Below are 13,012 nucleotides of genomic sequence, written 5' to 3'. Positions count from 1 at the left end.
AATGCGAGCTCTGTGTGGTCTTGCATTATCGTCCTGTAACAGGAAGCAATCACCAATTGCCCCGGCATATGGGCGCACATAAGCATCAAGGATGTTGTCTCGATAAACCTGAGCATTCACGGTTCCCCTTGGAAAGACATGGAGGTATGTGCGCCCTCCTAAGGATATGCCTCCCCAAACACAGACACTGCCTCTTCCGTATGCATCTCTTTCACGGATGTTTGATGGATGATAACGGGTCCCAGGTTCTCTCCATATCAAATAACGTCTACTGTCACTTTCTAGACTAAACCTGGACTCATCCGTAAAGAGAACAGGCCTCCATTGATCTGACGTCCAGTGGACATGTTGTCGGGCCCACTGCAAACGGTCTCTCCTATGGCGTGATGTGAGCGGCACGCAAATGGCTGGTCGTCTCGCATACAGACCACCTTCGTGGAGCCTTCTGCGCACAGTTGACGTTGACACCAACCTTCCGGTGGCTGCAGCAAGAGAGGATCTAAGATGTGTCGGAGTAGCGGTTCTATTCCTGCGTGCACTTAATGTCAAATATCGGTCATCGGCACTGGTCGTAACAGTTGGCCGTCCTTGACTGAACCTCCTAGATGCCGAATCTGTGGTTTGAAATTGCCTCCAAAGTCTATGAACCACAGATGGACTCACATTTAGCCATCTGGCCACTTCTGATTGACTCTGCCCTGCCTCTAGTCTCCCGATGGCTCTCCATCGTAGTTCTTCAGGCAAATGATGCCTAGAGGTCATTATTACGAATTGGCTATCTCAGATTTTCAATGTCGCAATCACAGTAAAATTTGTGTGCTTTCTCTCAAACTTGGACTTTTATGCTCCAGGCAGATGACGTAAGCCGAGTGCAGCGCCACTAATTTGCATATTGCAATTTTACTCAGCTACTCTTAGTGGACAACATATGCAAATTTTGCACGGTTTGGCTTACTTTTGAAAGAGTTATCGCTATTTTTGTGATTTTTCCTTAATTTATGATAACCAGTGTATATCATATTTTTTACAGTAATATTTACTTAATTAGAGTTATTCAGTAATTTTACGGTAATTTTAACTGTAAAAATTTGGTGTATCAGACTTTCTGTTTCGTAATATTCTACGGTAAAAAAATACTGGCGTCCTTAATGTCGGTACTTTTCACTACAATTTGATCTGGAATTCTTTACAGTATAGAAGTGGTTTTTGATAGTGTAAAAGTATTTTTTATCATAAGTGCAATCAATTGTTTGACTCTCTGTTACGTTTACTTTTTAGCTAGTGTTAATTTCATGCTTTTAAAAAATGAATAAAGAATTACCTTCATAATTCATTTATTTATTTTTTTGCTAAAATTAACTGTTTTATACAAATTTTGCAATTTCAAATATCAATATAATAATATTTAAATCACTAGTTTATGTATAGATAAATATTTTCTGTTATTTCGCAAACATTAAACAAAACAACATTTTAAACAATTGTTTAATATCAGGAACTTAATTTAAAAAGTATGCTAAGAAAATATAAATTTAAATTAAAGTCTTTCATTTAAATTTCAGGCAACGCAGCTTTAATCTGTTTTCATGGAAGAGTTCAAAGACGGATATGAATAAACAGGACTCTAGTTTGAGATCAATATCTCCCTGCTTCAGGCCAGAATATGAAGACCACGCTCAATATAATCCAATATCTTGCATTTGTTGCTTCTAGCACTGAATTCCAAGTGGATTAAAATAAGCCATGGCATACTAACATGTAAAACAGAATTGCCTTTAAAATAAATTTCAAGATTAAAGTAGAAGCTCTTTTAATACTAAATATTTTATGGAGTTTATAACATTTCTGAAATGGGTTTAGTAACTTTATGTTATACATTGTTGTTTAAAGTTTATTATCAATAATTTAACAGATTTTGTTTTACGAACAGGTTAAATAACAATTTTAAGTACAAGATTCAAGTATGGATTAATTGTTTTACAAGCACGATTTCCTAATTCACGATAATTTTTTTTATTAATTTTAAGGTCCCACTGTTGTTGCCAGAGAGAAGTGATAGACTGCCGAATGTGCTGTTTTATGTCTGAGAAAGGTACGGATATAGTTAAAACAGTGGAAGATCGTGCAGCCAAATCAGCAAAGTCGTTTCTGGTATACCGACGTGACTTGGTACCCAGCAGAATAAAATATCAAAACCGTTATTGTGGATAGTAATCAGCAAATTATTAATGAAACACAAAATTGGATGACTTTCACTGCGAAAACTTTCTAATTGGAGCAAGACGCTCATAATGTCAGAGTATATGCTATACTTCCGTGTAGAGCACGTAGAAATCAGCCGCAGTGCCAACAGTTTCTGCAGTGAAGACGGAACAAATATCCGGGATTGTGTAGCCATAAGTAACATCAGCGATGATGAGACCACAGCAGATTTTGATCCGTCAATAAAAACAGGCAGATAATCTGAATATTGGTGGCTATGAGAAGTGAAGAGTTGCTGATAAATGTTAGTTGCAACATTAGACTTATTGTACATCATAAAAGGTGAATAGAACTGATAGGGTCAGATGGTCCATGGTGGTATGAGAAGAAGATCCACTGATTGTGATACTAATTGACAAATGTCGAAAGTTTTTATGAATGTACGAACGCAAGCATGAAATGGTCGGACGTGAGAAGGTCTAGCTACATACTGTCTCTCCAAGCTTGATGAAGTAACGTCACAGCTTAAAGGATGTGATTTACTAGACATGACACGATAGTAATATGTCAGAGAGAGCTGCATGTGATGTAGATCCAAAGGTAATTGTTGGCAATAATTGTTGACATGCAAGCTTTCGACTGGACTGGTGCAAAACACGCCGCTGCATATACGTAAGGCCGTATGATATCCAAGCGTTTTAAGTGAGGAGATGCCGCAGTGCCATAGACCAAGCAAGCGTAGTCAATACGTGACAGTATTAATACTTTGTATATTCGCAGTAAAGAGATACGGTCTGCCCCGCAAAACGTATTTGACAGAACGCGCAGCATATTCATTATCTTCTCACAGCGTTTTCTCAGTTGTTTAATATGAGGGAGAAAAGTCAGCTTTTTATCAAAGACTAATCCCAAGAATTTGGTTTCCACAACAATAGGTATTGCAGTGTTGTCAATGAATATATAACATCGTTATGTAACCTGCGTAGCAGACAAAAATGTATGCATGAACTTTTGGTGGGTGAAAGTGTATGACCATTCTCATTACACCATTCTGAAATTTTGTTAACTATAAGTTGAAGTTGACGCTCAATTATTCTCATGTCAGATCCTGTGCAATACATATTCGGATCATCAACGTAAAACATGTGAAAAGCTGTGGGTGGAAGTATGTGTAAGCTGAGAGATATGTGAAGAATGAAAAGTATGACACTCAAAACGCTACCCTGTAGAACACTTTCAGATTGAACGTATAAGCTAGAAAGTTTAATGCCAATTTTAACTCGAAAATATCTTTGCCACAAAAAGGTTTTGATAAAACCAAGTAGATGACTACGAAGGTCAATGTCATACAAAGCTTTACGAATGCCGTGTCGCCATGTCTTACAGTAAGCTTTCTCAATATCGAAAAAGATAGAGGCAATATGACTTCGCCGGATAAAATCATTACGAACACGAGATTTCACGGAAACAATGTTGTCCATTGTCAAACTGCCTCTACGAAATCCACTTTGAAAGGTCGGAATGTTTCTGTTCGAGATAATAAATTAGTCGTGAATTAACCATACTTTCTAAAATCTTACTGAAACAACTAGTTAGTGCTATGGGGCGATAGTTGATAGATTCTGTCAGATCTTTACCTAGCTTTAAAATCAGTATAACTATAGCTTCACGCCAACCAGTTGGATATGTCTGTTCTGTGCATATTCTGTTGAAAAGCAAGATAACATTGAGAAGAGACGCGGGATTTAAATGGCGTAGCATTCGATAGGATACCCCATCGAGACCTGAGCTCGTGTTGGGAGCTTTAGTCAGGGCTCGCTGTAGCTTTTGAGACATGAAAACTCCAATATATAGAAACCGTCTGTCAGATTCAAAATTTAATTTGTTGCGTTCAGCCATTTCCTTGTGAGTTTGAAAAGCTGTGTTATAGCTGTCGATGCTATAGAATACTGCAAAAGTTTCACCCAAGATGTAACACTCACATCTACAGGGTCAAAGAACGTGGCACCGTTTCAAGAAAATACCGGAAGATGAAATTCACGGTATAGACCATTCGCTCTCTTGGCCCTCGATCAGATTAGTCTGGGAGATGCTGTCGATGTGATGGATAAAACATAGCGCGAACCCTTCAGACTTTGGTGTCGAACCCTGCGAGCAAGTGCTCTAACCCGTTTGAAAGCCACAAGGTTATCAGATGTTGGGTAACTACGGAAATAGTTCCATTGTTTTTGCTGCACTTTGTGAGCCTTAGAGCATTTTGTATTCCACCAAGGCTTCCGATAACCTGGAATAGAATTGGATGTTTTAGGAATACTAGCATCTGCTGCATTGACTATTATCAATGTCACAGTCTCAAAAACGGTTTCAATGTTATCATCTGACTCCATATCATTCGCTATTTCAGCAAGTTGTGTGAAAAGGTTCCAATTCGCTTGATAATATATAAAAATAGATGGTCTGGGAGTAATATTAAAAGTAGATCAGTATGAAACAACGATAGGAAAATGATCACTATTATGAAGATCATCACAGACTGAAAATTGTGTGAAAAGTAGAAGTGAAGGTGAACATGAAGCCAGGTCAATGCAGTGAAAAGTCTGAGTTTGTGCATGGAAATAAGTGTCCTCACCTTGGTTCAGTATGCAGAGATTATAATCCACGAAGAGTATTTCGACTTGATACCCTCGAGCATTTGCGTCGGGACTAACTCACAGTACGTTATGACCATTAAAATCTCCAAGTAAAATAAGAGGCTAGGGAAGCAGACTCGTCAAAATGTTTAAATGATGTTGGGAAATTGGATCATTCGGAGATAAATATACAAAGCAGATTGCAATGGTGATGTTTATATGAATTTGAATGGCTACGACTTGTAATGAAATTGACAATGAAATGCGGATTGATGGGAAATACATCGAAAATTAAAAAGTGCAACACTACCATTAACTCGATTACCAGCGAAGCAATAATTTCGATGGTAGACGTAGTTACACAAGTTAAAATTGTCAGATGACTTTAAATGTGTCTCTTGAAAAAGCAAAGCATGAGGAAGGATTTTTAAAAACACTATATCTAATGCCAGAGATCTTATTACGGATACTACGACAATTCCAGGAGATAATGGAAATTGTCATTATCTTTTTATTTTAAGTTTTGATTTAAAAGAGACGTCAATCGGTGGGTCATCGAAAATCGATTCATCATCCGACCTAACATCCTCTTGGGAAGTCCACTTTCAAATACCAGTGGTTCTCAAATCGAAAATTAATGTATGACCACCAATTATCCTTTTTAAACAAAAACGAAATAGCACACTTTAACTACAGAACAAACCAATCCATACATCTGGTCAATCTAAACTCCAAGTTTCATGTGTATATAGCTGATTTGCCAACTTTTTTATTGATAATAATGTGTATTATAGGGATCCTTTTCCGCTAATGATAGCTCTAACAATACCAGTACCAGGTAATACAGATTGTCTTCTTATACCTCGTAATACTGCAACAAGCTGGCAGTTACTTAAATCTTTGATTGTTATAAACGAACAGTAAATTGAGAGTGGAATTGTTTGACGAAGATACAATTCATGTTACTGACAATATAGTATTAACTGCCGAATTATAAATACCACATTGTTAACGTAAACTACCAATATATCCCAAGCCCTGGTGGTCACTTGAATGTAGTAAAGTTCATAAAATACAGAGAAACGCTTGGTGACCATTTTGTAGTTCTCCCACTATAGAAAATTTAATTACTTTTAAAACAGCAGTGCAGAATCTTTAAAAAAATCCGACGGTGTCAAAAAACTCATAGAATTCAGTATATTATCAAAACAAACAACAATAACGATCTCAAGCAAAAAAAAATATCAGGACAATATGTGGACGTAATAACTGTTGCATATTCTAAAATAAATAATAGCAAAATAGCATATTTAAAAGAAATTGCTAATACTTTATCTGAAAAGTATCAAGTTGATCAAATTATCCGCCATCATTTTATCAATATAAAATAAATGTTGAAAAAATAACACTATAAATATCCGTTACAGCCATATGATAAATATAATTCCCCAACCACCTTGACTGAGCTTTAAGTCATTATTAAACTCTGCAAACCAACATCACCTGGGCCTTTTAATATCAGCATCAATATCAAACAATGTGAAACTCTGGAAGTTGCTTAACTTTTGAAATTTCACATTTTTATCATTTTAAAAGTTTTTAACAGAATATGAATGGAGTGGAAATTCACTTCCAATTGGAGAAAGTTTTATGTTATCGCCTTCTATAGATCTGGAAAAAATCCCACGCATCCTGGAATTTACTTACTCATAGCACTCACGAGTTACCTCTACCAACTGATGGAAACTACAGTTAATGCTAAGCTAGTTTATACTTTTGAAAGTCGAAAAATTTTATCTAATAGACAAATTGGTTTTCGAAAGTGTCGTTCCACAATAGATAATATTTTATTTTTAGAGATTGAAGTTAGAGACGCATTTTTAAATCAGCAGCATTTTGTTGCTGCATTTCTTTACCCTGAAAAAGCTTATGATCGAACGTGGCATCATGGAATGTAAAAAGACAATATCACGGGATATAGTTAAAATTACACACATCACGGGAAAAAGTTAAAAAGATTTTAATAAAGTAAACCCTAATACGAATTTTTAAAGTTAGACTGAATGCGATGCTATCAGACAATTATATTTTTTTTAAAAAAAAGAGTACCACAAGGTAGAGTACGAAGCGTTACTCTGTTTTTAATGAAAATTAACCAATTTTCTTTTTTAAATTTTACTAGACACTGTGATGGCAAAGTTTTCGTGGATACTTTTAAATTAACTTACGAAGTCTCATATATGCAAACTATTAAACGACAACCGCTAAGATCAGTTAATAAAGCACAAAAATGAGCATACTTAAGTGGATTTACATTTTTTTAAAACAAAAACACCGTGTATACATTTTAGCAGGAAAAGAAATTTTAATCCAGATACTAAAATATACCTTAATTTTCGCATTTCAGTTTTAGCAAAAATGAAATTCGTCGGTCTAATCCTAGATTCTAAGTTAACTCTTATGCTTCACATAAAATATTTTAGATAAACTTGCAAAAATAAATTTTAAGGCTTAAAGATTGTAACAGGTGCTTTTAAATCATCCTCTATTAAGAATTTATGTACTTTACATGGTGAGCAATTACTTCAAACACGTCTAAATAAATTTGTATAAAGTTACTATTTTTATGTCATAAGCCACCCTATAGTCTACCGTTTACACTTAAAGATTTAAAATTTTATCGCCTAACACTGAGACACTTTTAAAGCATAGACCAATCTCAAATCGGATTGAGAGTGAAACAACTTTTGTTAAACGAAAGAATTGATAATTTTAATGTTTTACCAACATTCAAACTACAGGGTCTTTAAAGTTCCACTTTGAAATGGCTATGAAAATATAACTACCCGACCAAATGTCATCAAACTTGGTAAATGTCTATAAGAGGTCATGGGATTTTAGTTCCCACAAAAAAAAAATCGTTCAAAAATTCACCACCAGCGGAGAATGGCGCTGTATGCAATAGTGTTAAACAAATGTGAAATATGCAAATTTGTTTTACACGTCATGTGACTTTGCAGTTATAAAAGTGAGGCGCCTTGTCTGAGCTGTCAGTGTTCTGAGTCGACAATGTCTGTTACCATGCAAGACCGTGCTTTACTCGTGAAATGTTACTATGAATACGACAGCAATGAACGGAGGGCTTTACAAAAGTTCCATACTGTAAGAGGAAAACGCCGAGGTCCAATGACACAACAAGGTTTACGGAAAATTTCAAGCCACAGGTTTGTTATGTTTGTTGCACCTGTTATTTCGTTTAACCTTATTGCATACAGCGCCATTCACCGCTGGTGGTGAATTTTTGAACTTTTTTTTTTTGCAGGAACTAAAATCCCATAACCTCTTATAGACATTTACCAAGTTTGATGACATTTGGTTGGGTAGTTTTATTTTTATAGCCATTTCAAAGTGGAACTTTAATTATAAAGACCCTGTACTTTAAACTTGGCTTATTTTAATATTTCATGTCACTGATATTTTTGGAAGCAATACATAGGGGTAACTCTGAGAACAAATTTTATTCATCGATCACTGTATAAATATTTTAAACTTTTTGTTTACCGATGGGTCTAAAATATGTGACTATGTGGTAGCTGCAGTTGTTTCATAGAATATAACGAATGAGAAAATTAACCCAGTAAGTTTTTTGTTTAACTATGAATGCCATGCTATGTGTTTAGTACTTAAAATATCGCCAGTCAAAACCACTAAAATCGATCATTTGTACTGATTTCATACTGTTCTTGTTCATTATCTTAAAGACATCAGGTACTTTCAAAAAATTTTTAACTGAACTCTTAACATAAAGCAAGTGTTAATTGCAATTTTAAAAAAAACAACGTAAGTGTTCCACGTTAGATATCGAAAAAAGTGGTTCGACAACTTTTTTCGCTCAATTGTTAATCCCATGAACGCTAAAATATAATTTCAAGAAACTGATAAAACAAAGTTAATTTTAGAGAAAAACATTTGCAATGGGTAGATTGTCTTGCAATAATGATAAATATCCATAAATCTCAATTTTGAGTTTTTTGTAGCTTACATTGATTTTTCTATTTCACGGCAGTATAGCTTCCTGCTGCTCTTACACATAAAACTCAAAACTAACTTGCTAACCAAACTTGAAATGTGCTTATAAAAGTAGGTAAATATCAGTAAGTGTATGTAAAGATAAAAAGAACAAAAGATTCTCATTAATTGAATAGAAAGTCACTCAAAGTATAACTTTTTATTCTACGTTTGGTAAGTACAAAGACAAAATGTTAAATGAATATGAACAATATATTGCATAAGTAAACAGTTTATAAAGCATGTTTTACAAAAACAAAACCTGTAATTAACCACATTACATATAAACGTTTACTTAAAGTAAGATAATTTATGCATAAGCGAAAACGCTTAGCAAGAAACCCATTTTATTTCAGAATAAATCAAAACTAAACTAAGTTAGAGCCAAGCTTTCAAAGAAATGAATATTTTCCGGAACTTATCATTTATATCCACCTTGTTGCTGCTGCTCAAAATCCTGCATTCAGCAAGCGTCTTAGTAAGCATATCATAATGCTGATATTTTCCGAAAGCATTCTGGAATATGTTTGAAATGCCTTTTCTATGTAAAAGGTTTATTCAGCATATTTCCTGGATAAAGCGGAGGGAGTGGTGAGTTTTCCAGAAAAGCGAATGTCTCTCGAATTTCCAATGTCGCTTTCGCCAAACTCTCCGGGGCGACATATATCCCCTCACGTAAGGGCCTTCTTCCTGTCATGTAGATCCCCCCTATCCTCCTAAATCCCTCCTGCGCACGTCTTGTGGATATTCTGGTTACCGCTGTTACGCGTGCCTAGAATACAAGACGTCAAAGAAAAGGTACACCAATCGCATAGTACAAGTTGACGCGTCTCGCACTGACTATGAAGTAGGAAATGCTATTTCTAAGCTCAAAATACACCAGGATTTTAGTACAACCGGAATAGCTTTTGGGATCATTTTGTGTCGGTTATCGAAATCTGAGACGCGTTGCTTACTTGATCGAGTTTTTGGTTATTTAACACGTAAAGGATGTATTTTGCTGAAGCATTATCTAAATACATGGATTTAGATTAAATATGCTATTCAACACGCAAATAAGCCACAAGAAAGAATATCATAAAATAATTCATAAGCATTTAATTATTTTTTAGTAAGCTGATAGCACAAGATTAGATGAATAAACAGATATGAGATAATTATACTCTGATTTATGGTATATAACTAATAACTTTTTTTCCAATCCCCATTTGTGTTAACAACCGTCAATTCAGGCACTTACAGGGTGATTTTTGTTGGCCTCTCTTTCAGGGGCACCATATTAGGTGGGCCAACGTCGCTCCCGCAGTGAGGACAGATAGTACAGAGAAGGAAAGAACATCCATGCCTTGCCCGGGATTCGAACCCAGAACCTTTCTGATGCGAGGACAGTTCCCTGCACCCTACGCAAGCCGGTCGGCCATATAACTAATATTCCTTTAAAATTAAAAATGTATGTCCTACCATATATAAAGAACAATAAAAATACTATCCAATCCTAAACAGTAAAAAGGTATTTATATATGAATTATTACCCATCAATAGATTTTTGTATTTTTATACTCCTTAATCTTAGTATATAGTGTTTCCTTCAAAAAATATATTTCATATGTAATATTGCGTGCTCGCTCGACAACAGAATAGAAATGAATTAAATATTGTAGTATTAAAATAATCTCCAAAAATTTTTAAAAAATGACGTCATATATGTTACAATTATAAAATATTATGAAATATTCAATTTATTTCAATTCAAATTCTAAATAAAAATGATTCATGAAAGTTGAATCAAGGCATTTTGATTGAAACGTATTATTAGTTTATGGCACCATTTGATCAGCTGATACTAAAGTTCATATCGAAGGTATAGTACTAAAATTTGATTATTTAAAAAAATATTGTATCATATTAGTGGGTTGTCTTTATTTTATATTAAGATTTGTCTAGTACTAACGCTTCTACTTCACAGTAGGTTTTAAATCATAGCATTTAAAAGCTATTTACCTAATCATAAATAGTGTAAACATAATTCGAAATCGAAAACTATTAAGTTTTCAATTTTGTCTTACCCTCACGATATCGTTTATGCTAGGGGTAGCATTGCAAATCCCGATTTTTGTGCCATTAATATTATCTATTAGACTTTTAATATCGATCTAATTCTCGTAATAGTTTTTTTAGCTTATGTGTTAGAAATTTCAAACTACCTAATTAAGTTTTTCATTAAATATTACAATCAAATAAACTTAATTTACTAAGATACATACGTACTTGAGAACAGAAACCCTCTAACTCAGTGATGGGCATTGCGGATTATTTCTCATCTACGTTACTTTCTTCTATTTTTTGTAAAAAAACTGACATACAAATGGGGGGGAAATGCCGAAATTTCTTTTTTAAACATCTCTAACCTTGATTCTAACAGGTAAATTCTGTTGACGTACATTAACTCTGAAAAAAAAATTACGGATCAAGTTCCGGCCCAAAGTCGCAGCACTCAGGCTTCCGGCTCTTTTTACCATGAAATCAATTTTTATCAGAACATGTTACATAATTACATAATGTACCATAATTTTTGCAGTAATTATTTCCGAAAAATCACTAAATTACTCTAAACAAATATTACTGTATTGTATTAGTAAAAATAGATTTTACAGCAAAGTAGATTTTCCGGATGATGCTCCCAAAGAGCAGATACTTTATACCCTAATTTGATCCGGAATTATTTTACACTGTATGTAGTATATATTTTACCTTTTGGTATCTTTTAATAAAAATTTGCTTTGCACAGTATGTTCTTTCAGTACTTTATGCCATTAACGCTGTTTTTCGAAGCTCTGTCGCTAAGGAAAATAAAAAGAAAGCCATTTACTTGATGCCTTATACTTGAAGTAATACGATAATTTTAAACTATATAATCTTGCCGTGAGGAATTATCTGCGCTTTAGAACAGACAAATAACTTAAATATTTTAACCGTTGCAAAACTTTTTTAAAAAAATCGCTAATTTGGCTACCTTTTTCCACCTGGACGAAAATTTTCAAAATCACTGCCTTTTTCTCAGTGACTCTAAGTAATGCAGCATTGGAGTGGCTTTTCTACATATTGATGTTTTGGGCCACTTCCAAAATAAGAGAAGACAGCGCTGGCCTTAGGTTGGTTAAACTTGACCTAACAATCGTGAATAACAGTTGATTGATATGAGTTTTCGGGGCAAGAGACATGTTTTGATTATACCGAGCCTAAAAACAGGTAAAAAGCAATAATAACTAGATAAAAATTTCAGAAACTTAATTAGAATCAAATCTACTAGGTTTAAAAACAGGATAACAAATTTAAAATTAGACCTAAATAGATTTAAAATATGTCACTGTGGTAAGATTGTCTGAAGTCTTTAGTCTGAATGTAAAACTTAAATAAGAGGAAAATATCCCGTGTCCTTAAGGAAAAGTATAAGATTTGGAGGAGGAATTTCTCCGACTGAAGCGGATAAATGGGGAGAATCAAAATTAATGTATCGGCGTCTTGAGAGCTTAAGTTTCGGACACTGACATAACATATGTTTGACTTTTAAAGTTTTCTAGCATGTGGAACAAACTGCGGAGCTGATTCGTTTAGAAGCAGATCTTTATGTATTAGGCGAGGGTGACCAATGCGTAATCTATTAATGAGGACTTCCAACTTTCTGTTACAGTTCAAAGAGTAACAGTTGCAATTTCACAACAGATATAAAAATTACATATTATTCGCAAAAAGCATAATTTCATATTGCGACGGAGTTTTCAAAAAACAGCCTTAAACCCTACATTAAATTCAGCTCCATTAATTAGGCATAAATTTTAGACTTTCGCTAGAAATTAGGTCATTTAGAGTTGAAATGAGTATTTTTTTTTAAGTGTTCTTTTCGGGAGAAGTTGTCGAATGATGACAACGATAATGTTATATTATATCTTTTAAATAAATTTTAGAAAAATGGGAAAAAATAAGCAACTGTTTTATTAGAATGCAGATATCCATTTGGACAAGCAGTTCTTTTCTACTCCGTGATAAGAATAAATACATTTTATGTTTGGCTTTTGGATTTCTCTCAACGGCAACTGTCAAAATATCTTATC

At 34.3% G+C, this 13,012-nt stretch overlaps 1 protein-coding gene across 1 annotated transcript; it reads right to left on the bottom strand.

Annotated features, from left to right (window-relative positions):
- Positions 1-3,104: 3,104 nt before the first annotated feature.
- LOC147816343 (uncharacterized) lies at positions 3,105-3,683 on the bottom strand. The gene has a single exon (XM_087150409.1). The coding sequence runs from the start codon at positions 3,681-3,683 to the stop codon at positions 3,105-3,107; it is 579 nt and encodes a 192-aa protein (XP_087006535.1).
- Between the last annotated feature and the right edge of the window lie 9,329 nt (positions 3,684-13,012).

This window comes from Parasteatoda tepidariorum, chromosome 1 (genome assembly GCF_982258835.1).
Source record: "Parasteatoda tepidariorum strain Cologne lab strain chromosome 1, Ptep-v5.0, whole genome shotgun sequence".
Lineage (NCBI taxonomy): Eukaryota > Metazoa > Arthropoda > Arachnida > Araneae > Theridiidae > Parasteatoda > Parasteatoda tepidariorum.
Note: the sequence above shows the minus strand (reverse complement) of the source record. Positions and strands in the feature narration are given on the sequence as shown.